This window comes from Maniola hyperantus, chromosome 20, assembly GCF_902806685.2.
Source record: "Maniola hyperantus chromosome 20, iAphHyp1.2, whole genome shotgun sequence".
In the NCBI taxonomy this organism is placed as follows: domain Eukaryota; kingdom Metazoa; phylum Arthropoda; class Insecta; order Lepidoptera; family Nymphalidae; genus Maniola; species Maniola hyperantus.
The window spans coordinates 3,330,671-3,358,452 of NC_048555.1; the positions used below are offsets into that span (position 1 = coordinate 3,330,671).

Here is a 27,782-nt window from a genome sequence, read left to right on the forward strand (position 1 = left end):
AATTGTTACTTTCAAATATACACATAATTGACCTCTATTATTATTGACATGATTTAGAATTGTAGTAATTTGTTAATATTAATTTTAATAATAATAATCATTGTATTAACGTATAACGTATTAGAATAAAGGCTTTTTTATTTTTTATTTATTTATTTTTACTACACAGAGAAAGCTTTCATCCCGGAAACCTGCATACACTTTTTATGCGGAAAATCAAAGAGTTTCTACGGTTTTTTGAAAACCTAAATCAATGCGGACAAGGTTGCGGGCGGGCAACAACTAATACAGAGCAAAAGCGCGAGCGAAGCGAGCGCGAAATTTTCTGTCTGTCTATCATCTTGTTAGGTACTTTTTCACGGCCAAATGTAGGTAGGTAGGTACTACTCAGTGATAGCTTACATCTCGGAAGGGATTTTTAATCGTAGTGAACAGAACGTGCGAGCGAAGCGAGCGCAAAATTTATGACATTATTTACAAAAAAAGAAAAGATAAATATAGATATAGATAAATGCCAGAATTTTGTACTAAAAACTATAAAGTCATCTGTTGTATAAAGAATAGTTCTATTATCTTTAGGGGTCCCCAGATGCAACGAGCGCTTGGATAATAAAAACTTTACTATAAATAATAAACGTAAAGGACCAATCCGACCAATACATTATAGGTATATAATACATTTTTTTTTTACTTTTAGAGGTTTTTACTGTCGGGAATTTTTTAAAAAGTGTGAAAAAGAATGAAATATTCTATCATTTGCGTTATCAGTAAAGACAATAAAGATCGGATATAAGTCAGTCTTGACTATTTAACAATCTCTACGGTCCTTTGTTTGAGATGGCTTTTTGACCGTTGATTTTATCGAAATAAATATGTTTTTGGGTATTAAAATATCGGTTGGTCTGTTATAGTTTGGTGATCTGGCAGGGACTACTGGGCCCCAATCGATCGTGGGCCCTGGGCAAGTGCCATGTGATGTTCTTCAATCATTGAAGAACGTCACACGAAATGTGACATCTCGATGAAAGGTAGCGGTGGCGCGGTAAAATTCAAATTTTGGATGCGTTTGTTCGCATTTCGCAATATATATTCGCAAGAACATAATGTTTTTGCCATCATACAAAATATTATATTAAATTGATTAAGTATTGAAGGAACTTACATAAAATCTAGGTATATAAAAATACAAAAAACATTGTTTAACAATTTTAATTAGTGGTCCACCTAGGTCCTGGACGCAGCCCAGGGGGGGGTCATGACCCCCATGACCCCCCCCCCCCCCCCCCCCTGGATCCGCCCTTGATGTGAGTATGCTAGGTACCTGTATAAGGGGTTGTCCACACGCACTGCAGGCCGCGCTTACATTGGCACTGCTCCTACTGTCGACCACTCGCTGTACAACACCAAGCCAGCGAGTGCTGGAGCAACTTGTCACCCCCCATTCTGCTACGGCTTGCGACGAGACTCCAAGCATGCCTGCATTCTGTATGAAGAGAAAACGACTGAACAATATTTACTTGGGAGTGGTACAGTCTAGTCTAGTCTACATATTAGTTCACTAGATGATGCCCGCGACTTCGTCCGCGTGGATTTAGGTTTTTAAAAATCCTATGGATTATATGGATAACTCTTCAATTTTCCGGGATAAAAAGTAGCCTATTTCCTTCCCCGGGATGCAAGCTATCTCTGTACCAAATTTCGTCAAAATCGGTTGAACGGTTTAGCCGTAAAAAGCTAGCAGACGCACAGACAGACACACTTTCGCATTTATAATATTAGTGTGGATTGTGCTAGTTATGCAATTGTATGCCCCAGCACCAACAATTAGACGTTTTTAAGTTGTAAGTAAGCATATCGAAGATATTGTTTAATAGATCAATATAGTATCCATTTTTAGGGTTTCATATCCGAAGGGTGCCAACAGGACCCTATTACTAAGACGCCGCTGTTTATCCGGGATAATACAGCACAGCCAATCTACGATATCATCACAACAGTCAGTGAGATAACTGAAAAATAGTTAATTTGGGGGTGGTACAATCTTGTCACATTATATCGTGCTGGTGCACACTTGTGCACATATCACTTGATTGTGGTAGTTAAGCAACGTTCACCCTAGTCAATAACTGGATACCGCCCAGTGTGTGATTGGAGTAATTGTATCAGTTTTTCAGGAACTAATCTGGCAAAGTTGGTGAGGGCCTGCACTAGTAAAAAAAACTTTAATGATACAATACCTTAGCAAAACAGGAGTCCAAGTCACCCTGCAAGTGATCGCATTGACAGCCCAGATACTTGGGCAGAGCTGTGACATGTGCCAATAGTGCAGCCAACCTCCTTGGTGACACACAGCCGTTGTGGTCTGCACAGCAGTTTGCTAGGGCCTGCCATTTCTCTGCTATTGATTCTTCACTCAATAATATTAGGATGGTTTTAGTTGCTAACACTCGTATTGATGTTTTTCTTTCTCTGTAACAATGAAAAAAAATTGCAATATTTTTAGAAAGGTTTTTTTACTGCAATCTCACCTGGCGCTAAGTGATGATGCAGTCTAAGATGGAAGCGGGTTAACCTGGAAGACCCATGGCAGTTTTTACTAAACCCATGCGTCTTTGGTTTCTACACAACATCGTAATGGAACGCTAAATCGCTTGGCGGCACGGCTTTGCCGGTAGGGTGGTAACTAGCCACGGCCGAAGCCTCCCACCAGACCAGACCAGAAATTTAGAAATTACAAAACTCCAAACCCCTACCAGGAATCGAACCCAGGACCTCCCACTAATAAGATAAGACCACAGTGCTTACCACTGCGCCAGGGAGGTCGTCAAACGAAGGATGCCTTTAAGATACGGTTAAAAAATGGCTTGTCTCTGTTATCAACTTAAAAGTTGCAACTCGCAAAGAATATATATAAGGTTAGCTAGATAACATTAACAAAATTTCTTTAAATTAATATCCATATTATACTAATATTATAAATGCGATATAAGTAATAAGTATGTTACCTTTTCACAAGTTATGTACAGAACCAATTTTGACAAAAACTATAGAGATAGTTTACATCCCTTAAAAAAGAAAAAGCTTGCATCCACAGACATAGGACACAGACTTTATCCCACAAAAATACTTATTAAAAACAGACTTCCAAAACCACTACAAAGTAAAAATTAACTTTTGTAGGTATAGGCCAACTTCACCCTTTGATTTTTAGTTTTTTTTATGCTCGCCCGACTTCACAACTGGTTGGCGGGGGACAGGGGAGAATGCTTCGTTGTGATTGGTAGACTCAAAAGTCACATAATCAAGGCAATGTGCGGAATGAGGGTACCGGACGGGCGTGGGCCGACTTTTATGCTAAGCAACTGCCTAAGCTTGGCGATCTGGGGTGTCCGGCTATTAGGCGTCTATAGGTGGTGGTCTGTGTTTTTATATTATCTAAAAAAACTAAGGTATACATAAAACTACTCACTCATCATACACATTGAGCAACAAGTTGATCAACAAATCCACTGCCAGGTCAACATCACCACTGAATAGTCCTTCCTTCTCAGCTGCAAAGTAGATATCAGCTAATACAGCTTCCAACTCAGCTGTGTCTAGAGACAAGCTGCTCTCTGACAGGCTTAGCTGGTGTCGTGAGAATACGCCGGAACTTATGCGAAGTGGGGGCACTGGAAGTAAACAATGATTTATTTTAATTTGTTTATTCCATTAAGTCAGCTTTTGACTTCAATCTCTTTAAAGCGAAATGGGATTAAAGTTGTACATGGGTGGAGCATAAAACGCGTTACGGGCGACCCATGTATCAGTTACACTGTAACTGAAAAGACACCAACGAGCCAGATATAATTTTATTTTGATCTTGGTGCCATATTTTGATACTGTTCGTTTTCGTGATTTAAAACATCTTGTTACTCACCCTTTAAACTTTTCTGTAAAGCAAACAATTTGAATGCAATTCTGTAAGCACTGTACTTGATGTCATTGTACTCTTCCAGAGATTTCAATATCCTGCTAAACTGAGGATGGTCATAGTGTTGTCTGCCGTTTGTTTCACTGCAACAGAAGACAAATTGTGGATAAACAAACGCTGGATAATAAGATATTTTACGAGGCAGAGAAAGTTATACCAATAGATTTTACTCACTCGATGTAACACGGATAGCCCGCTTCATTTTCAACTTTCTTCCACTTTAACAATTCCATTCTGTACTATATACACAATCGCATGTTAAATTATTCTATAAGGATTTTTGAATAAGTAATAGGAATTTAACTAGAAAGGAAACGAAGGACATTCCGGCAGTAGTCAACAAGTTTAATTTTATAAAAAAAATAACCGCCAAAATCTAAGTTTTAAATAATGTGTATGTATTGACCAATTGAATTGTGGGCTTGTTTCCGAAAAAAATTATGAACCAATAAAAAAAGTTACTAAACTCTTGCTATTGGTTAAAATTTTATTGTCGTTTTGTCGTCACAGAATAATAATATCACTGCAACTGTTGCTGCCTTGGTCCTTGGATGAATTCTATCTCTATGGTTGCTGCACTGTAGCACAGTACAGATAAAAACTTATATTTTTAACTAACTGTATCGAAAGATGTCAGACTATGAATGTAATGTAAAATAAAAAATATCTTACAATTTTCTTAATAAATTAACAACAATTTTTAGTTTAAATCATACAAAAACATAGAATTTCATTTGATAAGTACGTTCTCCTTGCAAATTTCATCCATCGTTATAATATTAGCCAATGACCAAACAGATTCGTTTGTTTACTAATTATATCAACCAATAGGAATTCGTTATTCGAATGAAGTTGTAGCTGCCATTTTCTTTTTGTAAAGGAGACGCCATTTTGCAAGCGTCACTTGGCGGCGTGTCGGGTTTCGATATTTTTATTGAACTTACCCGAAAGCGAATCAAAATATTGTTTTGTTATTGTGTAATATGTCGTATCATTCTAGTGTAGCGCAGGATTCACTGACTTCAGCGCAACTAGAAATGGCCGGTAACCCCAATTCTTTGGCTCTTCGTCGGCCATTCGACCCTGTGGCGCACGATTTGGAAGCTAGTTTTCGCTTGACGAGATTCGCAGATCTCAAAGGAAGAAGTTGTAAAGTTCCCCAAGATGTCCTCTCCAAGCTCGTCGAGTCGCTGCAGCAGGACTATTCGCAGCAGGATCAAGATCAATTTATGCATGTGGCTATCCCGCGCATCGGAATCGGCTTGGACTGTTCGGTGACGCCGCTGAGACATGGAGGGCTTTGTTTGGTACAAACGACTGACTTTTTCTACCCTTTAGTAGACGATCCCTACATGATGGGGAAGATCGCGTGTGCCAATGTACTTAGCGACTTATACGCCATGGGTGTGACTGAATGTGACAACATGTTGATGCTGCTCGGAGTATCGACTAAGATGACTGAAAAGGAGCGAGACGTAGTCATTCCTCTCATCATGCGAGGGTTTAAGGATTCTGCACTGGAAGCAGGCACATCTGTGACTGGTGGGCAAACTGTGATCAATCCCTGGTGCACCATCGGAGGGGTTGCTACTACTATATGCCAGCCCAATGAATACATTGTACCCGACAATGCTGTTATGGGTGATGTTTTAGTCCTAACGAAGCCTCTTGGCACCCAAGTTGCAGTCAATGCTCATCAGTGGCTCGACCAGCCAGAACGATGGAATAGAATTAAATTGGTAGTGTCTGAAGAAGATGTGAGAAGAGCTTATCATCGTGCGATGGACTCTATGAGCAGACTTAACCGGATTGCAGCCCGGCTTATGCACAAATACAATGCTCATGGTTCTACTGATGTCACTGGATTCGGTCTTCTTGGACATGCACAGAATCTGGCGTCGCATCAAAAGAATGAGGTTTCATTTGTTATTCATAATTTGCCAGTGATCGCGAAGATGGCTGCTGTTGCCAAGGCCTGTGGCAACATGTTTCAGTTACTACAAGGTCATGCGCCTGAGACTTCTGGTGGGCTGCTGATCTGTTTGCCTCGCGAGCAGGCTGCGGCATACTGCAAAGACATTGAGAAGCAGGAGGGCTACCAGGCCTGGATCATTGGCATCGTTGAGAAGGGCAACCGCACTGCTCGCATCATTGACAAGCCCCGAGTCATCGAAGTGCCTGCTAAAGATTAAGTTGTTCATAATAATTGAGACATTTTATAAGAATGTTAGTCTAAAATTATTTCAGAGCTGAATAAATCTTAAATTTTATTTTACAGTAAATTTATCATGAAGATAATGGCATTAGCATTTCTTTTTTAATTTTTAATGGATGTAAAAACCATGTGAATCACTTGCGGCTAGATAGGAATTTCAGTTGAAGTCTTGGTTTACACTTTGACATATAATTATTAGAATACTTGCTGTAATGACTACACAAGATGTATTAAATTGAAATACCAGTGTATGAAAAGTGTAGTATTTAAGGCTGACTATAAGATACAAAAAGTTGTATTCACTAATATATTGACACAATTATTATGTCATAGAGTAAACCTTTGTTAAAGGCCTATAGATATGATAGAAGTACTACTTGTTTAGCAACAATAAAAGTTGTGAGTTAATTAAAAAGAGTTATTACAATAAAATATTATAATGCCAATGTTTTGGGCAAAGTTAAATAGATATGCAACATTCACCCAAGACATACTTCTATTAAATCTATGACCTATAGATATCTAGCATTTGGTGTTTTAGATATTTAAGTAAGATATCACTATTAACTTTTAAGTGAAAAATTCCATTAGATACCCTTGAAAATCCAACAATGCAGCTTGTGGATCAATTCTGCAAATTGTGAAATAAGTATAATTGTTTAGATTAAAATTATTTTTCATTCTAATGATGTAGTTTTATTTGTACCATCACAATTTCCAAATTAGGTAACTACCTACCTATTTCTAATTTTCAGTTTGCAAAAATTAATAGTTAATTATTCAAACTGACAGTCAAAGCAAAAGCAACTATCTAAAACTTTACAAGTAGCATATTGACCTTTATCTCCAGACCATAAGAGTCAATGCACACTGAGCAGCAAAATGCTTGAGTAATTTTCATCAAACTTGAATCATCACTAAAAATTAGAGTATAAAAAAATCTACAAGGAATTATCTCGTTCATGCTATTTTGAACTCTAGCATTTTGCTGATCAGTGTGTGCAAACCTGGGGGTCTTATTTGACAAAAACTCCCAGCCGCGAAAATTAAAATTTTAGTTTTTCGAAAATAGTAGAAAAAAGAGTACATCGAAGGCTTATTGTAATGAGTTTTCCGGGCATAACATTTATGCATCTACTTCAAACTCATTTATATTTATGCAAAGCGGGAAAATTCAGAAAATTATCAGTCGAACAAATATGAAGACTGTCTTCTAAAAATATGTGTATGAAGTTATTGAGAATGTAAATTGACTCTTTCAAAATAATTTTTGACAAAGCAACTAATAACAGATTGCAGGATACCTCGTCCATGATTGCAGGTTCAGTTCCCAGTTGAGCCACGTAAGACTGCATAGTAGGTACCTATATGAGAGGGAGCTATAACAAAACTACTTTAGCATTTGTATATTAAATATATTTAATATCATGTATTAAAACAATAACCTGAATTGCACTACAGGTCAAAACATAGCTGCTTGTATTAAAAAAATTTAAGCTATGATCAGACTATCATTTTTGAGCAAAACAAATTAAAAAGTTACAATTCAGTGAATTAACTTCGGTTTAACTCTGATCAGTTATTTGAATGTATGTTTATTAGTATATTACACACCACCTGCAGTCTAATTTTCCTTATACTTTCCAATCTTTAAGGTTGCCTGGTAGAGATCGCTAATTAGCGATAAGGCCGCCTTTTGTATCTTCCTTCTGTCTGTGTTTTTTATTCTTTAATGTAATCCTTCTTGTGGTTGTGCAAATAAAGTGTATTTATTATTATTTATTATTATAAACATTTTTTGTTTTTAAAATAACCTAATATTCCACTCATATAAATAGGGAATTGTCTAAGTGCTTATGTAATAGGTATACATTTATTTTGAGTCAGAATCAGAAATACCTATTAATACCTACATAGTTTAATGACTAAAAGTAAAGGTTTCTAAAATGTGCAAGTAATAAAAATATTTGAATCATACTTATTTAATAAAACCTATTCAAATGACACTGAAAATTAATACCGCTGGTAGTTGGTACCTACATTACAAAGATAAATAACAATTCAACTTTTTTGCTAAATCACCATTCATCCTAAGTTTATGAAAAATTATTTTTACAAATGTAATTTTAGATCAATATAACTAATCACAACTAAAACATTGATTATCATACTCCGGCACACTGTAGCTAATTCTGTTGCACACAATCTCAGAACGAAATTGACAGGTTTAAAACTAATGCAATCCTTTTCCGCAGGGAAAATTATAAAAATTTACAGCATATTAGAATTAGCAAATACATTGAAGCATTCTTTCGACCTGTAAATTTTGTTAAAATACGCGGCAAAAAGTAATGTCCATCGACCTTTAGAAGGTGATAGCAGATTTGTAGAGCGATATCTCTGTCGTTGAGACCGACAAAACGTCATATAGGTATGAGTGACAGAGACAACGCTCTACAAAGCCAAAATGTCATTCTAAAGGTCGATGGACATTACTTTCGTCCGCGTATTGTAGTGATTGTGTGCAACAGAATTAGCCACATTATCTACTATCATCTGAGCGTCTAGCAACTTAAGGAAGAAGCTCGAGCCTTTCTACAGAAGCAAAATATGCTTCAAAATATGCTTTCATGTGGATGCCCAACTACCCTCGAGGTTGTCAATTGGCTCAAAATGAGAAGTCAATGTATTGCTGCCCCTTTCATTATGCTCCCTGCAGAAAAGAACAGCACTAGATTTAGACCTGCAAGTCTAGAGATTGTATACAACTGGATTAACTACACTGAAAATGTAAGCGGCTAAAAATTTGATATGCTCAGCTAAAAGAAAACAATAAAATTATATAATTTGAATATACCCTCAGGTGATAGTAGCCAATGGGTTAGCTTTAGGAATATAAATAATATAGCATAAAAAACTGATTAAAAAAATTGTTCATACAACTTGAACTAGCATAAAAATATTATAATAAAGTATGTCCCCTATACAATAAATACCGAACACATTTTTAATCGATAGTATGCATCAACCCTCTGTGCCACTAAAGGTTTTACATTTTAAAACAATTTTTCTAGTGCACATTGAAGTTATTATGTTACACAGAATGTAATAACTTAATTTACATGGAATGAATTAATCATAACTTTTTTACATTCAAATGTAAAAGACAGAAGAGAATTTACAAAGTATCATCTACAATCTTAAGGTGCAGGCACATTGCTGACGTATTGCAACGCTATTTGGCGCGACGATCGACCAATCAGAGTGAAGTGGTACTCTGGAGTGAAAAAGCCAGAGTACCACAACAGACAAGTGTTCAAGTTCTGTTGACTGACTGCCTTACAGTTCAGGTGCATCACAACACAATAATAGGGTATGTGCACCTTCAATGCTAATTCAGTTACTACACAAAACTAAACTAAAATCACAACAGCACCAAATATTAATACAATAAAATATGTAGTGTTCATAAAACTTCGAATTGGTTAAAAACTTTTCATATGGTTACTCAAGATAAAGCTGGCAACTTTTTTTGATCTGTCATTTTAATTTAGTGTTTATGTAAAACAAATAGTTGATATAGTTCTTGCATTTCACGAAGGCCACTGACTCATGCTTGTGTTTAAGTCGTATCGGTATACGTAAGGTACACTAAATGTGTGTGTTTGACAGAGCTTGCTCGCGACTGATTAGTCAGACATGCACGCACTCTTACGCAATGACCACGTTACCACAAGTAAAGTTCTCTAGCCTCACGCTTTCACACACACAATTTACGAAATTGCAAGAACTGTAGTTGAAAAGTAGATCTATAATTCAAGCATTTTGTTATGCGTAAAAACATGAAACCAGTGTGTTTCAAGAAACAATAAATAAGTCAACCTAAAAATGGGATATACAAAATGTTAATATAAAATGGCAATACACTTGGTAGAGTCTGTAACTGAAGCACATAATTGTGTGGGAACATTTTCAGTTAAACGTAGAGTTTAGGCAGGGCCTCTTGCGTGGTCGAGTTTCATCACCATTTTGTTCTATGTGACTTTGATCCCGTTTCTTTGGGGAGGTGTTGTTCTGAAAAACAATAGAGTTCACTTGAAAAAACCGGCCAAGTGCAAATAAGTATTGCGCACCGAGGGTTCCATATTACAGTATTTTTTTAACATCTTATTATGCATAAAAATAAATAAACATCTGTTTTAGAATGTACATAAAAATAAAGGTAATTAATTAGCTAACTATTATGTAATTACTGTCTGTTCAGTAATAAATACCTTTTTTTCCCACTGCTGGTGTAGGTATCTTAATAAAATATTTGTCTTTTCTGTTACAATTACTGAAAGAAGAAATAAAAATATATTGTAGTAAGGTATAAAAATATTAAAGACAAAAACAAAGAAACAATTTGATCAGGTTGATTTTAAGTTGCTTTAAATGCTTGAAGATCTAATTTAGAATTAATTATTCTGGCATTCTGAACCAGTGGTAGATGCATTCAACGATTCAAAAGTACTCGTAAAAGTTAGTTTATTTGAATAAAAATCTTTCTTTTTCTGGATTGCAAGAGTCAGACTAATTTGTGGACTGAAAACTAGACAGAATATTTTAGCTAATCTTATTATATTATAAGCTACAGCTAATCTGAGTAGCCACCAATTAGTAACAGTTAATTTTATTGTAAAAGGAAAAGATGATTGACTAAAATTTACCAACATACAGTTTATATGTCGCTAGGTCTAGAAACTTGAGTTTGCATGTAGTTTTTCTCTTTAATGTAGACTCCTACTAATAGATTTTTAAAATCTCACACAAGCGAAACCATCGCGGATTTAAATTACTTAATTTTACAAGAGAAAATCGCATACTCAACTTTGTTCAGAAGGAATATCCTTAGTGGGGAGATATATTGAAGGTCTTTTGGAACAATTCCGAATGCCATGGTCAGTATTGAAGAGGGTGAAGTTGTGCTCGTCGTACGAAGGCAGATCCTTCAAAAATTCTATCACCGACTGCAACAACGTTTATTTTATAACATTAAATTATTGATACATAAAACAGAATTCATGTGGATGTGTAGATTGGTTCCTAAAAAGTACTAAATTACACAATGTTGTATCGATACCAGGTCACTCTTACCATTTCAATTCTATTTTGGTGTTAATTAGGCGTCTAAAACAGTAATTTACTAAGAAATTATTGATCTAATCAACAATTTTTTGTAAAAATAAAAATACTTCACGATACGCAGATACATAAGGTTAGTTATTACCATAGATTAATATGTATACTGGTTATTACTCTATATAAAAGCTCTATCTTTTCTGGTCGGTGCTCTATCGAGAATGACATTTGAGAACAAATGTTGCCGACTATGAAAATCAAATTGCCACAGCCTATATTATTTTGAGACTAATGATTCTTCTACACCAACGCAAGTTGGTGCACCTGTGCTAGGTACAAGCGCAATGGAGCGCCCAGAACGTATACCTACCTAGCGATTTCCATAAATTGTCTATGATTTTCGGGAAATTCCTTAGACTACAGAGAATAGGGAAATTTATACAACAGTGCCCCGTAAACGGTCCAACATGTTTGTCAAACACGCCGTCAATCAAATTTGCCAAACACGTAGTTTGTTTGATAAAAGCAGCCGTACCTACACCTTCAAGCATGTTTGAGAAATAAATTTGCCAAACACGTAGTTTGTTTGACAAACGCATCAAACACGACTACAAACGTTTAAAATATTTGACAAACATGTTTGACCGTGTACAGGCCACTATATATTGGACGCGCAGAATTTCAGCCGCTCTTAGTCTGAGGCAGCAAGCGTCATAAAATCATGCTAAGATATTTTATCTGTGGGCATTTAAGATATTGGCGGCGTTTTTGAAAATTCTACGGCAGTTTTAAATGGCGGGATGTTCAAACCACAATTTGGCTTTTAGAAGTTTATAGAGATTAAATTTTAAAAAATGTGCAGTTTAGTTAACTTTAATCGAACATATAATCCCAGAAGTAACAATATTTTATGTGACATAAAACGATTGCTATCATCGCGAGACACGGCAACTCAAAGCAAAGCTTGCGAGTACCTTATCGAATTCATAAGCAGGTACAACTACAATTCAAACGAAAGAATTGACATAGTTCAATATATATTGGACAATGATGTAACTGTATTCCTGTGTGAAGCAACTTCTAACTTGGATTTTTCACTCTTTCGGTAAGCATTACTATATTGCAAGCACAATGAAAAAATATATTAGCGTTTCAAATGTAAACACCAACGGCATCACTGCTTATAGAGATTATTATAGCAGTATCATTTCATCACTTGTCCACTTGTAGCGAAATTTTTTCGCTTGATTGGATTGATTTTCTTATGAAGAAATTCTACAAAAAGCTATTATAAGTTTGACATTTCAAATAAGCCGATGGTTTTCACAATTAAAACCACAACAACTACACATATACTAGCTATACTTACTGTTTCTATACTTTAGATATATGTAGATATGACAAGGTTGACTACGTACGTACTACAAACTAAACAGTCGCAGAATCGAATCAATTCGTATCTTACAAGTGCTGTCATTGCAGCATTGCAGTTATAAAATGTTTTAAAACATTATTGAACATTAATTAAGACCACTTAACTTATAATTAATATAGTACGCGACAGGTCGAAATGGAAATCGGGGAGGTAAAGCCCCGCACAGCCCCCGTGCTAATCCGGTGCCCGTGCAGGCGACCGCGAGTCACGTGCGGGTGTGCGGAGTGTCCCCCCGCATCATACCACAATTGCCATCTGAACCTGTCACGGACTATAGGTAGTTATAACATTTAGTAGGTTAATGCCTACAACCAGCAAATAAATGATTTGTATTGTATTAATTGTAGGTAGGTAATAAACGTAGTAGCAAACGACATTGGTAAAGTTTGCAACATTTTTTTTAAAATCAGATATACTTAATGTGAGGGGCTTTTACAGGTGACCTAGCCCCATCGTTATAAATTAAATTAAAATCAAATCTAGGTACATAGTGAAACTTAATACTATACTTATAATTAATTTGTTTAAATACATGTTATGTATAATGTTTTGGTTTGTTTAAAATACAGTTGAAAATACCAATACTTACTCATAAAATTTTTGTACACACATTGACTAGTGTTTCTTTCAAATTGTGATTGCTAACCATTTGCGAACACATATTTGTGACAAAATGTTAACTAAGTAGAACGTTTATACTCAACATTTTTTATAACTGCAGTATGGCAGCACCATAAGATTTATATCGAGATACCCACTTATAAGACCTCAGCGCTCACATCTGCGCCAGAGAGATCGTCAAATCTTTATAGGTAGTGTCGAATTAGTCGCTTACTACCTTTAGGTCAGTTCTCCAGTGCATCCGCCTGCTCTGGCAGGATGTTAGCTTCTTCTCGGACGAGCATGCGGCTGACTCCCTGGCCGCGGTGACACGGGCCCTGGCTCACTACACTGCCACCGACGCGTATACCGCCGTCGATGTGTGCTTGCACTTCATCTGCGAACTCTTGGATGGGTAAGTCTTCATCATCTCAACCTGTCACCCGTTCACTACTAAGAACGGATCTCTCCTCCTCTGCGGGGGAGGGAACGCCCCGCAAACCCACACAGCCCCCACGCTAACCCGGTGCGGACGAGCGCGGATAACATGCGGGTTGCAGGGCGTCCCCCCGCCTCATACCCCGCTATAGTCCACCACGCTGCCCGAGTGCAGATTGGCAGATTTTACAGATCTTAGAAGTCAATATGGAGAACTCTCAGGCGTGCAGGTTCCCTCACAATGTTTTCCTTCACCGTTAAAGAAAGTGATATTTATTTGCGTTTGACGCACAAAAACTCCGAAAAGTTACAGGTAGGTACCTACTTGCCTGAGATTTTAACCTGAGACCTCATTTTATTGCGGGACTACATTTTCTACTTGCAACTCATAATATTTTCACAACAACTTCTAAACAACAAAGTAGATGTCACTGCACCTATTTCAATCACGCTTAAGAAATTTTCATTACAAAATCTGTAAATGAATAGGTACAGGAATCTCAATCTAGTTTAATATAAAAGTCTTTATAGTGAAAATTACAATCATCTCAACTCATCGCCAGCCCACTACAGAGCACGAGTTTTTTCACGAAATGTGAGTCCATAGTCCACTACGCTGCCGCTGGTCAAGTGCGGATTGGCAAACGTCAAACATCCTTGAGAACATTATGGAGAACTCTCAGGCATGCAGGTTTCCTCACGATGTTTTCCTTCACCGCCAAAGCAACTGTTATTAAATCACTTGGTTCTAATTATAATAAAACTTGGAATTTGTAAGATGTAAGTACTTATTTAATTTACCTATACAACATAATTTAATTACAGTTAGAGTTTACTCACTTTACTTACCCCTACACATTTACACACACACACACACACACACACACACACACACACACACACACACACACACACACACACACACACTTCACAAACGCAAACACGCCACTCACTGTGCACTATAGTTTTCCTTCACAACTATCTAGGTTCATAAATCATACGTTAATTTAAGTGTAAAAACGTTAAAGAACAGCAACCTTCTGTAATAACTGATTTGTGCTTGTGCACTCATGTTTTTATTTACTTTTTAGATAACCGAGGGAGAGGGCTGGCTATCCTTAACACAGATCTAAAAATCTAGCTAGGATAGCCAGTTCTTGATCTTGTACCATTTTTAATATTGTATATGCTTATGTCAACAAGCACGCTTTGTTCAAGATCAAATCTATGTAGGTATGTGTGTAACTAGATGATTGAAAAATAAACGTTTTATTTATTTATATTTTATATTCTCCCCAGAGTGAAATCGAATAAAACCACATCACCCCTATCCCACCAGACCCCTTACAGCACTGAACAGTTCTTAGCTTGCTTCACCACATTAGCTGATAGAATACGAGGCAAAGCCAACTCTATCATTTTAAGCGCTTTAGTGCTGCAGGCGTTGATATCTTACCAGCCAGATGATCTGGATCTCAAGGGTTGTGTAGCTAATATACTTGTGGAGGTCTTGGAAAAATGGGTCGAACTCCTCATTGGGGGGCTGAATCATATAGCGCTGGTAGGAGTTGGTGGAGATATGAGTATGATGCTGATAGTCACGTGTGAACTTGGAATTGATATGCTGAGGTCAGTTAGTAACCACCTATCATAGAATTTACATAAGTGTTGTAAGTCCCGCAAATTGCTAAAGCGTGTGACCGCCATTTTAGTGACGTCAGCACCAGTGGCGTGCAGGTCATAAAGGCATAAATGCAGTGCTTACCCCAGTTGTAATGGCTCAATGCTAATTTCATTATGACCTGCCAATAAACAGGTTCTCACCTAACTAATGCCTACCCTGGCTTCAAACCCTGTGCACGCCACTGGTCAGCACTATAGACTAAAGTTTCGTCATTTCGATGTTAATGAAACATGGTTCCAGCGCAATAACAATTTGCGGGACTTATAACCAAATGACTATACCTACAAATTTTTTCAATGCAAGAACATTAGAAGATGTAACATCGCTTTGCAAAATATACCTAAGTATACTTTTACTACTTAAAGTAAAAATCTAATTAACTGTTAAGTAGTATCAGAAAGATGTACTGGATCTAAATACTGTTCATCTATCTATAAAGCATCCGTACGTGTAGTCAAAATTCCACGGACACCTACGAAGCGATTCGCCGCCTCGTTTCTAATTTTTAACCGCGGGTGGAACGCCCTTCCGTCATACGTTTTGTCCTCCACTTTTAATATAGTTAACTTCAATTCAACAAGTCAACAGTGAATGAGCTTCTTCGAGGCAAGCGCGCTTTATCTTGGGGTGCATCATCACTTGCCAGCAAGTGTGATTACAGCCTAGCAATCCTAATCCTAATCCTAATATTTACATTTAATATTATAAATTTGAATGTGTGGATGTTTGGATGTTTGTTACTCAATCACGCAAAAACGGCTGAACGGATTTGCATGAAATTTAGAATGGAGATCCTACATTATACCTTGGATTACTTTTTATTCCGGAAAATCAAAGAGTTCGATTTTGAAAAACGTAAATCCACGCGGACGAAGTCCCGGGCATCAGCTAGTAATCTATAAAAAAAGGGTAAATAAAATCAACAAAACATTATTGAAACAACACTTACCTACTTAAATCCTTGTGTTAAAATGATCATTGTGTAGAGTGTAGTTCGTTCTATATTAACTGGCGTGTTTCCACTTGAGACCGTCATTAGCAATGACAATAGGATTACATTCGACATGCCACGTAAACAATAGTGGTAATAAAGCAAACACTTAGAGCCCATTCGTTTTAAAAGGAGCCGGTTCAACCTAATATATTTTGTTGCAAACCAACCAGTGTTGATACCATTGAATTCACCCTCCACGACTCAATTCTATTGTAATTGCTAATGACGGTCTCAGGTGGAAACACGCCAGTTAATATTGAATGCATTATACCTAACTAGTTAATTCTTAAACATGTTTCCTTGAACAATGTTTGTATGTTTCCTATTCATAGGCTCATAGGAGTTCTTGAGAAAAGCAAAGAGCCAGTAGACTTTATACATAAAATATTGAAAGATGAACAAGAGATAAGTGCGCTGAGACAATGCTCTTCAAAACTGAGACATGTGATCCTAAATGCGATGAACCAGCTCGTGGTTTTTGTAAAGGTAAAATGTTTCAACTCAAACTCAAAATCAAATCATTTATTCAGAATTGGTAAAATTTTACGCTTCCTGATTGTCATAAATTTTTATTTGTAAGATGATATGATATAGTGGTCATAATAAATACGTACTTAAAACTAAAGCTACGAGGGTTCCAAACGCGCCCAGGTCTGAGAAGAGCCCACAACCTATCAACCTGTCAACCTATCAACCTGTACCTAATGCCTGTCATGTCGAGAGTTAGATTTTTGTGTCATTTGCCGTGGAGACCCTGGAGCCATGGAGTCTGAATAGCGCAAAAAAATATTGTGATATTTCACCGCAGTTATTGCATCATCTAGTGACAGGAGTGCTGTTTCATTTTTTGCACAAAGGATCAGCCTGGCTGTCCAGCGTAAAAACGCAGCCAATATTCTTGGCACCATTTCACGCAGGCATGATCAGTAATAAGGACAAAGCCAACTTTAAGTTTAATTGTATGCGTACCTACTGTAATAAACGGCCCTTCGAAGATCGAACCGAATTTAAACCATATCGCTGGTTATTCTTCTGTGTTTGAAGTTTAATAGTTCTATTAAAAGCTATTTGAATAATAGTATAAACATACAGCCGTACTCAGAGTCGCTGTCGATTAAGCGACTCTGAGTACGGCTGATAGAGTAATTAATAAAAATTGTGTTTGGAATTGTAGGACAGTCTAGATATGATAGGTACAGAGGAATACGGTTCTTTTCTAAAAGTTCTTATGAGTTTCTTGCACGAACAAACGAATGCTGATGTTCTTCCTGCGTTTTGTGATGTTTTATTTTCCAAGGGATATCTAATGATGTTGCCAAAGACTCAAATAATGAGGTAAAATGTTTCACATGATTACTAGACGATGTACCAATCTTATCTAAATTATTAAAATGTAAGGTGCAGATAAAAACCCTTAAGGTATATTTGTTTTTGATCATCAAAATATTTTCAATCGACATCTACTTATCAAAAAATAAGTAACGCATAATAGTAGTAGGTAGACTAGACTAGCCATTTGTTTTCGTGTAACATTCTTAATTAAAAAACATATGCAAAGTACATTAAAAACTGATTGTATTCGAGCCTTAATAAGTTTTAAAGTAAGTAATAAGTAGTGCCATAAAAATTTTGGCTAGTCTCTAAAAACAAAAAAATATTTCAGGAACGATGAGATGGTTCGTAAAACAAGCACTCTGATATTAGGAGAGATGTTAAAAATATTAGCTGCGAAACATCTAACTGTTAAGGACAATGATAATATCGCAACTTGCATAAAGGATATACACGTAAGATACTTGCTGTTTTATTTAACATTTTAAATGTTATTAAATTATGGAGTTCGTCAAGGTAGTCTTCTTGATCCAAATCTTTTTTGATTTATATTAATGAGTAGATAATGTATACAACTTGAAAATCACTCAAAAACAATGGGACTAACGACTTTAAAAAATATCCCTGTACTTATTTATAAAAAAAGATAATAAAAATAGCGTAAGTAGTAATAAATAAATATAAGTAAAAGTATAAGGGATTTATTATTATTTTGCAGATAGGATTAGTCGAGTTGCAAAATGGGATTGAAAAACCACAAAACATAGGTTTACAACTACAGAAGAACGACCCCTACGGCTTGTTGATTTATATCTATTTCTACTGCCAGTCTTCAGAGAAGTATATTTTCTTGTTGAACTTTTTACTTTGAAAAAACTTGTTCTTAAATATATTATTATTGATAACATATTATTTATTTTGTCATTACTAATTTATAGCAGAAGTAAAATACTAAGAGTTCACGCCTGCATTCAATACCTGTAAAACTTTAAATAATTTAAGCACTTTTAAAGTTCTTATGTATCTAATCAAAACATCTTTGCAAGATTCATTAAATTGGTCTACCTATTGGTTTGCTGCTTACATTAAAACTTTACTTTTGTTTCAGCTGATAATTTTTTTTATTTTATTTTTATCATTCGTTTTATTTTTGGTATTTTGCAGTCCTGAAGAAGCTACAGCATCTTTGCTACCTCATTTAATTGAACATATTTTGAGACTCCCCAAAGTTGACAAACCTCCAGGATACATAATAAAAGCTTTGTGGCTTGTTTTTGCAGTAATAGTTTTAACTTTTATATTAAACCATTTTTGTTATAAGTTTCCTAAAGTTTTCTTATAGTTCAGTAACTAACAGCCGTACTCAGAGTCGCTTAATCGTTACTTAACTTTAGTTAAAACGAGACAGAGCTATATCTCTCACATAAATCTGTCTCGTTTTAACTCAATCTTAAGTAACGATTAGCGACTCTGAGTACGGCTGTCAATCGTAAATTAATAGCTATTATTTGAATGTCCCATCTAGATGTCAACAGTATCAAATGGTTCATTAGATTCCTTAGAGCAAAGAATTTATTTAGAGAAGGCAACAGACCGCCTTGTCGCTATGTTGTATCCAGAACCCGATATCTATTATACACACAACCCCGCTATATTGTTTTGGGCGTTTACATCTTTAAGGATCTCTAATTTTGTTAGATTACATGTTGTAAGTCATTTGTTTTTTAACTTTAATACAGAGTAGTTTTTTCTAATTATTTATATATATTAGAGAATTAAAGTACTTACTAAAATGAAAGCATCGCAGTTTGAGTCAGTTTACTATAACAATAATTAAATTATTTATTAAAACAGATATCGCAATGGTTGAAAATTGAGAATACATTACCAGTAGATTTAATACGAGAATCAACAGTCTGGGAGTTACTTCTAAACGTTTTATTAAAAAGTAAAGACAATACAATCGTAACAAATTGTATGGAAGCTATTAATATTTGTATCGAAAGAGGAGACGAAACTGCTAAGGAAGAATTTTCAACGTTAATATGGTCTTTACTACCTAAAGTATTATCTAAAGCATTGATTAGTTTTCATGAAAGAGGTAGGTATAAATGTTTTTTTAAATATTAAAGAAAACCTTGTGATGGAGAAAGACGTAATCATTGATATAAACCAAAACGACGCTACCGAATTTAATTTATGATTGTTGGTTTTCGATCAAAAAATAAATAATTGAAAGATTGAAAGAAACTAATTAAATCGATCAAATAACAAAAAAGTTATAAGCATTTAAATATTTCTGATTAGACAGAGATAGCGATATAGAATTTTGACGTCACACCCTACTAATGCCATAGTAGCGTCGTGAAACCGCACGGTTTCATACAAATTTTCGTTTTGCGAGAAAGGGATAGAAGACCCTCCCACTCCAAAATTCAAACTATAAATCTTTGTTGGATTTTAATATTTTTTTCAGCGTACGTCATTATGTTTATCCTAGTTTCTAATAAAGTTATAATATTTATCAAATTCAAAAGTATGAAAATACCCAATCAATACAATAGGTAATTATTATTAATCGTCGAATTTAAATTTGTACTTATATTCTCTTGGCAGAAACGAATATTTGCTATCTCTTAGACTTAGCAATAACAGAACTACCCTCCAAAATGGACGAATCAGTGTATTTTAAAGTAGCTGTATTTATTGCAACACTGTATTCCAAAAATACAGTGAACTCAAAAGACGTAGACTTCAAATATCACTTTGAATTTGTATGCATGAAGTTATGCTTGCTACTTTTGGATGTGTCCATGGAACACGATGATAATAAAGGTATGCTTGATGATGATTTAACTAACTACCTAATAGAATATTGACAATGCCCTGACAAGGCCTCATGTTAAAAATCCATCAAAAAAGAATATCACAACGCACATCTCTCTCACATACAAACTAATCCCAAAGAAGCTAATTCGGTTTAAAACTTGAATATAGGTATATGGCAGCAGTAATTTATCTCTGGAAACTATTAATGCTCAAAGTATACCCAGAAACTTCTAAAGACAGATAGGTGGGTAACTATTTAAGCATACGAAGATTTTGATATTACTGTCTCGCGTGGTGTGAAGAGTAGAGTATTGAACTTGGGGGTAATACTGCCCTAGATGCAACACACTCGCTACGCTCGGGAGTTACTCTAAAGTTCCTTCATATTGAATAATCTAAATATATAAAGGGAAAAGGTGACTGACTGACTGATTGACTGACTGACTGACTGATCTATCAACGCACCGCTCAAACTACTAGACGGATCAGGCTGAAATTTGGCATGCAGATAGTTATTATGACGTAGGCATCCGCTAAGAAAGGATTTTTGAAAATTCAACCCCTAAGGGGGTGAAATAGCGGTTTGAAATTTGTGTAGTCCACGCTGACGAAGTCGCGAGCATAAGTTAGTCCACTATATATGTTTTATGATCTTCATAATGTTTTCAGTTTTGCTCGCATACATAAATCGCGCTGGTTTCCTGCCCTGTGTTCTAACAGCCATCAACAGCTCTGATGACAAGGTCGCCTGTACTTCGTTACAGCTTCTTGCCTGTATCATCTTCCATTTCACCAAGAACAACTACAAAGTAAGAACTTCTGTCTGTATTATTCTCTTTTAGGACGCATACTTTTTTTTTTTTTAATTTTTTTTTTAAAAAGAATATTAGCCACATTAAATGACTAATATTCCCCTTTCCTCTCCAATTAAGCGTCAGGCTTGTGCTAGGAGTAGGTACGACAATAGTGCAACGGGCGGGATTTGAACCGTCGACCTTTCGGTTTTCAGTCCACTCCTATACCGGTTGAGCTATTGAGGCTCTGAATATATACTGCATAGTTAAGCTTAATTATTACGTTAGTAATTTTAACTGAAGCTGTGATAGCCTAATGGTTAGGTAGGACGTCCGCCGGTGAAAGATAACATCGTGAGGAAACCTGCATACCTGAGAGTTCTCAATAATGTTCTCAAAGGTGTGTGAAGTCTACCAATCCGCAAATGGCCAGCGTGGTAGAGTATGGCCAAATCCTTCTCACTCTGAGAGGAGACCCGTGCTCTGTAGTGAGCTGGCGATGGGTTGATCATGATGAATTTTAAGTAATTCTAATCTTATCCAGTTTCTTAAAATAAGTGTTTTATCTCTTTCGATAACATTAGGATTAGCGAATCAAGTTTCAAGCTTTATCTACTAACACGAGTTTTTAACATTTGATTTTGAAAAACTAACATCTTCATCTTAAGATTTGCTTAGTTAATAAAATATTACGAATTTTCAGCCGAAATCAGTTCTCGAACTGCAAACCGATCTAATAATAAAATCTCTTCGACAAGACAGTGAAAATGAACGAGGAGCTTTTTTGTTAGAACTAATCCGTACAATCTTTAGCTCTGGTCCAAATACACCAATAGCCCTCTCTTACGAACTGGAGGACTATCCTTCACAGATGCAGCAATGTAAAGCGTTGAGGGCGCTTATGTTTAGAGTACAGTTGATGTTGTGTTGTCGGGTAAGAATGGTTTCAAGGGCTTAATCTAATCACCGTCATCGTCATCGTCGACCGACAATCGTCCACAGCTGGACATAGGTCTCTTGTAGGGACTTCCACACGCCACCGTCCTCTGTCGCCTGAATCCAGCGGCTTCCTACAACTCGTTTGATGTCGTCTGTGCACCCAATGTGGAGCGTGTGTAGCGCGTGTGTGGCGCATTTGATGTGCATATGTGGCGCATGTGTATTGTGTAGTGTGTGTGAGGCGCGTTTGTTGTTCGTGTGTAGCGCGTTTGTTGTTGGTGTGTAGCGAGGGTGTGACGCGTTTGTTGTGCGTGAGTGGCGCGTATGTAGCGTGTTTGGCGCGTTTGTTGTGCATGTGAGGCGCATTTGTAGTGCGTAATTGGCGCGTTTGTTGTGCATGTGAGGCGCTTTTGTAGCGCGTGTATGGCGCGTTTGTTGGGCGTGACACATGTGTGTGGCATGTTTGTTGTGCGTGTGTGGCACGTTTGTTGTGCGTGTGTGCACGTTTGTGGCGTGTTTGTTGTGCGTGTGAGGCGCGTTTGTTGTGCGTGTGTAGTGCATGTGTGAAGCATGTGTAGCGCGTGTGTGACGCGTGTGTGAAGTCTGTGTGGAGCGAGCTGAGCGTTTGTGTCAGAGCGTAAGGAGCGAGCGTTCCGATCCTTAATAATAAAGTTGAAGTTGTGTCGTTGAAATTTATAATTATTCTAGAATTAATAGTGCTTAAATATTTCATTAGGTACTTAGGTAATTTCGTAGACGAGGCAATAGGTATGTTCAAAAACTCGTGTAACTTATTTTTCAGGACTCCAAAAACCAATCTTCAAGTGGTTGGAAAACATTAAACTCAATTTTCAAACATACAATTGCATACACGAATGACGCAAACGTGGTCGCAACACTAACTTCCCAACCGTGGACACACACCTTAATACGTTTCCAACTGACGCAAGACATAACACCAGAGTTCCTGATATTTGTGCAGAATTGGCTAAATTCACTGAAAGTAACAATCAGGAAGGGTAAAGAGGGCACAAATGATCATATTTCGAAATACAGACTTATAGGAAAAACTTTGAATATGTTGAAAAGAAATTTAAATGCAGATGAATCAAAAGATTCGAACAAAAATGTGCTCAGTATTATAAATGATATTATGGAGCTCTAAGTTTTAGTAATTTACTTAAATGTTTGAAAATTATTGCCCTATAGTTTTGCATACGATTCAATTATTTATTTACTTGAATATTTAGAATTAGATGATTTTAAGAATTAGATGATACCTATTACACAAAAACAGATGAACAAAATTTGATGAATTTTAAAACAGTGTAATATTCTGCATCGAGTAAGAAACACGTGAAAAAAATACTACTATTTTTATGTAGATGTACTTATTTTAGTAAAACAATAAAGATGAAGAAATAAAAGAATTAATTACTCAATAAATAAAATATTTCGAATTCTTATTTATTTATTTTTAATTATGTCCATTGTCCATAAGAAAATAAGGTACAGTACCCGGCAGAAAATACTGTACATCGACCTTTAGAAAGAGATAGCGGTTTTGTAGAGCATTGTCTCTGTCGTTGAGACCGACAAAACGTCACATAGGTATGAGTGACAGAGACAACGCTCTACAAAGCTGAAATCTTATTCTAAAGGTCGATGTACCTACATTATTTTCTGCCGCGTATTGTATAGTTGGTACCTACTTAGTAGTCCAAGAGAATTTTCCTAAATACGAATTTACTTGAACTCTGATCGTACTGGGTCCTTTTCCACTGAAACAGAGCGGAGCGGGGTCGTGTTATTATAGAAATAGAAATTAAAAAAAAATTCAAATAAACTTTACAAGTGCCACTGATTTGGAAACTCGACGACAGTTGCTTTTTTTCAGTGCCTATTAGACATTTTCAAGACTCCCCTCCTCCCCCCACTAGGTGGACGGACGACATTAAGCGAGTCACAGGGAGCCGCTGGATTCAGGCGGCGCAACGCAAGACTGTGGCGTGTGGAAGTCTTTACAAGAGACGTTGATGAATAATGATGATGATGATATCGAGTGCCACAATAACATATTGTTAATATAATAATTTATATAGGTACTTATTGCTTTCCAAATAGTAAAATCGGAAGTAAAAACTAACAACGGAAGCAAACTAATTCCCGAACTAATTGAATAACTGTGGTAATGTATGAAAATGCATTCTCGGTTTCCTCGTGTTACGAATACCAACAACGCATATTATGTATCTGCATATAACATTTTTGTTACGAATAATGAATTTCATTTGTTTAGAAATACAATTTACTTTCATCTAAAAATTAAAAAGAGCAACCGCCGAGTTTCATGCTGGTTCTTCTCGGTAGGGAACGGCATTCCGAACCAGTGGTAAATTTAAACTACCTGACGATTCAAAAGCACTAATTGTAAAAAGTTTACTTGAATAAAACATATTCTATTCTATTCTATCGATATGAAGAATTTAGCGAAATATAACAATTAAAATGTACCTACCTAACAAAAGGTATTTAAATTTTATTATGTGGCCACTAGTAAGTTATATAGGTTAGGAAGGCAATGACCTATATGTAATACTAGCTTATGCCCACGACTTCGTCCACGTGGACTACGCAACTTTGAAACCTCTATTTTACCCCCTTAGGGGTTAAATTTTCAAAAATTATTTCTTAGCAAATGTCTACGTCATAATAGCTATCTGCATGCCCAGCCCATTCATCATGTAGAAGAGCTGTGTTGATAGATCAGTCAGTCAGTCAGTCACCTTTTCCTTTTATACCTATTTTTAGATATAATAGCATGTTAATAAGTATCACATGTGCGGATTGGCCAATCCGCACATGGCCAGCAAGGTAGACTATGGCCAAAACCCTCTCACTCTGAGAGGAGACCCGTGCTCTGTAGTGAGCCGGCGATGGGTTGATCATGATGATGAAGTATAATATGTAACCAATTAACTTTCTATTTCATCGATTACCCAAAAAATATTCCGGAACTACTTTCCATACATTTTACATTCCAAGGGACGAGAGAAATTATAGTATCGCGCGTTCATATGCACGAGGGGCTTGCATTGAATCGAAATGAGCATGGAAGAAAGTAAAATAGATACTTAATAATTTATTTATTTATTATTGTCGTGGGTGCATAGGATTTAAAACTAAGTAGGCATGAAATCATTGTTTTACGTTGCTTCACAGTTTTTCGAAAATAATCACCATTTACGAAAAATTAGGCCTAAACGTCTGTTTTATTGACTCGTTTCCATCTTATCTTATCATCAACAAAAATGTATTCACCTCTTCACACGATCACGAAAAACAGACATATGTAAGTACCTAGTTACTTACTTTTATTAAAGTAAGTATTGTATTATGCTTTTATAAAACCCTTTTGAATCATAATATATTATGTAGGTAATAGTTATGTCGTTGGTAATAGAGTGAGGGAACTCTGGGTTTGATCCTGAATGCACGATATGACAAATGTTAGGCTATTTTAACGTAAAAATTAAAATCATAGAAAAATAGGACTAAATTAGGGCTACCTGAGTCAAATGTACTAACATGTGACACCTTCCACAGACGTCGAAGCCTCGACGTTTTGTTAGAAGTTCCCTACAAGCTTATCTAACTGTCGTGAACTGTGACTCTACCATCACGGCTATGCAAGGGCATATTATACCTACCTGATATAGAACCGCTCGCGCCCATCTAATGAACAATATTCTTTAAACGTGTTTGATCGAATTTGGTTGCTGATGTCGATCTGAAATCCTAGGTATCTAGCTGGATTTCAGTGGTACTCTAGCAAAATTCAAAAATTTATTAATGGTAAAGTACCCAAAACAAACGGCAATCACGACCAGTATCCCATTAATCTGTGACCACGACAAAGCAAACCGTCCCTACCCGTTTCTGAACGTGGTTCCATATTCAAACACCACCACCACCCATCACAGAACACGGCTCAGTGGCTCAGACGCAGTTACCCACTGCAACTGTAAGTGCGTTGCCACCGCGAGTGTTGTGACAGTGATGCGAACGTGTGTACACAGCCTTACTTTGTGAGCCTACGTGTGGAGTAGCCGTATTAAAATGAACGGTGAGTTCCAAATTAGAATTTATTTTCTGCCGATTTTAGATAAAAAGGCTTGTATCCAAATACATAGTACGTAAAAAAATTACCTTCATAAATCGAGTGAAAACAGTATTTTTAATTTTACTTAGTTAAAATTTAAATTTAGAATTCCAAAAAAATTACGCATTTTTTTAATAATATAAATAACTAGGCGGACAAGGGTACATAAATTATTATACATAACTTCAAAATTCGTTATATATGTAAATGCTTAAATACTTACTTAAGTATTTGAATTTGTGAGGAGGATCCGCAAGGTCGCTGGGATCGATCTTTTTCCCAGATTATTTTCGCACCATTTCAAGTATGAGAAAAATATTCATTTTTTATTAAACAAAACATTATTTTTGATTTAGGAAGATCGATTTTCGTGAGTGCTAGATATAATAATTGCATGTTAGCTGCATAAAAAGTGCAATTTTTTATCGGTCTTCACGGCGAAATCATGCAAAAATAAAAACCGTTAGTGGTTATCAGTGCGTTCAGCGTGGTACAGATTTTAGTATAAAAAACTAAGCAAGTGCGAGTCGGATCCGCACACCGAGGATTCCGTACCTTGGAAGGATACTTATAATAATGTATTTATTTGATTAATTTATTATATCGCCTCAAAAACTAAAAATCTAGGAGCTACAAATTAACTATTAAGTAAAAAAACATACGTCCATTAATTTTACGTTGCCAAACTGAAATAATAACTAAAAATAAAAACTATTGCTATATCGTTACTTTCGAGAGGATTCATAGGAACCTACCTTTTTTGACAGTAATTTCCTGCATAATAACGCGAATCTGTGCGGTCTGCAGCTACTGTGAGCAGTTAGAAGTTTTACGGAAGTTTTGAAAAATGTTACTTTTAATACTTAGTAAAACCACAGAATAAGTATATTATAATACTAACGTAGTAAAACCTTATATCAACTTTTCGCGTAATATTTTCCAAACAGGATTTAAAATTAATGTTTTTTTATCATCCTCCTTTGCATGCGCCATAAATGCCATAATACTTCCCTACGTACAAAATTTCAGGATTGTAGCGCAACGGGAAGTTTCCTTCTATTATGAAGTGCGGAACCCTAAAAAGTATAACATCTTACGAAGCGTAAAAAATACTATGAAAGACATTTTAACTGGTATTTATTTTAATAATTCATATTCATAAAATATTCCAGCTTCTGATGCCGGGTTCTTTTCCTGCTTTACCAAAATTAGAACGATGGGGTTGCTCGTTTTGAAATTGATATATTATATTATCTATACTGGAGT

The 27,782-nt window shown here is 36.1% G+C and overlaps 6 protein-coding genes across 7 annotated transcripts in view; 3 read left to right on the forward strand and 3 right to left on the reverse strand.

Annotated features, from left to right (window-relative positions):
- The window catches only part of LOC117992053 (dystrophin-like), a 248,937-nt gene extending 244,619 nt beyond the window's left edge, over positions 1-4,318 (reverse strand). For both annotated transcript variants that reach the window (XM_069505508.1, XM_034979706.2), the window contains exons 1-5: positions 4,148-4,318; positions 3,920-4,056; positions 3,470-3,671; positions 2,238-2,469; positions 1,322-1,483 (exon numbers count right to left, since the gene is read on the reverse strand). In XM_069505508.1, coding sequence (XP_069361609.1) covers positions 1,322-1,483; positions 2,238-2,469; positions 3,470-3,671; positions 3,920-4,056; positions 4,148-4,206 — 792 coding nt within the window. In that variant the 5' untranslated portion in view covers positions 4,207-4,318. The remainder of the gene's footprint in view (positions 1-1,321; positions 1,484-2,237; positions 2,470-3,469; positions 3,672-3,919; positions 4,057-4,147) is intronic.
- The window catches only part of LOC117991780 (mitochondrial potassium channel ATP-binding subunit), a 325,288-nt gene extending 317,082 nt beyond the window's left edge, over positions 1-8,206 (reverse strand). The window contains exon 1 of the mRNA XM_034979384.2: positions 8,194-8,206. The gene's annotated coding sequence lies outside the window, so the exon portion shown is untranslated. The remainder of the gene's footprint in view (positions 1-8,193) is intronic.
- On the forward strand, positions 4,837-6,874 carry Sps1 (inactive selenide, water dikinase). Its single transcript, XM_034979708.1, has one exon. The coding sequence runs from the start codon at positions 4,957-4,959 to the stop codon at positions 6,163-6,165; it is 1,209 nt and encodes a 402-aa protein (XP_034835599.1). The 5' UTR covers positions 4,837-4,956; the 3' UTR covers positions 6,166-6,874.
- Positions 8,207-10,122: 1,916 nt separating the features above from the next.
- Positions 10,123-11,481, reverse strand: LOC117992056 (DET1- and DDB1-associated protein 1). The gene is made up of 4 exons (XM_034979709.2): positions 11,325-11,481; positions 11,059-11,197; positions 10,463-10,524; positions 10,123-10,262 (listed from the first exon to the last, which is right to left on the reverse strand). Exons 1-4 carry the CDS (start codon positions 11,325-11,327, stop codon positions 10,161-10,163), a joined length of 306 nt encoding a protein of 101 aa, XP_034835600.1. The 5' UTR covers positions 11,328-11,481; the 3' UTR covers positions 10,123-10,160.
- A 2,228-nt stretch (positions 11,482-13,709) lies between these two features.
- The window catches only part of LOC117992093 (mucin-3A-like), a 33,830-nt gene continuing 19,757 nt past the window's right edge, over positions 13,710-27,782 (forward strand). Inside the window, exon 1 of the mRNA XM_034979751.2 lies at positions 13,710-13,759. Coding sequence (XP_034835642.2) covers positions 13,723-13,759 — 37 coding nt within the window. The 5' untranslated portion in view covers positions 13,710-13,722. The remainder of the gene's footprint in view (positions 13,760-27,782) is intronic.
- On the forward strand, positions 13,990-23,663 carry LOC117991963 (uncharacterized). The gene is made up of 13 exons (XM_069505532.1): positions 13,990-14,012; positions 15,082-15,411; positions 16,793-16,946; positions 17,635-17,795; positions 18,124-18,247; positions 18,511-18,632; positions 18,957-19,071; positions 19,318-19,500; positions 19,647-19,893; positions 20,409-20,627; positions 21,291-21,430; positions 22,119-22,349; positions 23,157-23,663. The coding sequence occupies exons 1-13, from the start codon at positions 13,990-13,992 to the stop codon at positions 23,517-23,519; spliced, it is 2,412 nt and encodes an 803-aa protein (XP_069361633.1). The 3' UTR covers positions 23,520-23,663.

Bases quoted from the DNA above. Each gene is read 5' to 3' on its own strand.
- Sps1 (XM_034979708.1), top strand. From the start codon at position 4,957: ATGTCGTATCATTCTAGTGTAGCGCAGGATTCACTGACTTCAGCGCAA.
- LOC117992056 (XM_034979709.2), bottom strand. The intron at 10,525-11,058 runs GTTGAGTATGCG...TTCTTCTTTCAG, and splicing joins GGATATTCCTTCTGAACAAA to TAATTGTAACAGAAAAGACA. The intron at 10,263-10,462 runs GTATTTATTACT...ATTGTTTTTCAG, and splicing joins ACCAGCAGTGGGAAAAAAAG to AACAACACCTCCCCAAAGAA.
- LOC117991963 (XM_069505532.1), top strand. From the start codon at position 13,990: ATGGAGAACTCTCAGGCGTGCAG. The intron at 19,072-19,317 runs GTAATAGTTTTA...TGTCCCATCTAG, and splicing joins CTTTGTGGCTTGTTTTTGCA to ATGTCAACAGTATCAAATGG. The intron at 19,894-20,408 runs GTAGGTATAAAT...TTCTCTTGGCAG, and splicing joins GATTAGTTTTCATGAAAGAG to AAACGAATATTTGCTATCTC.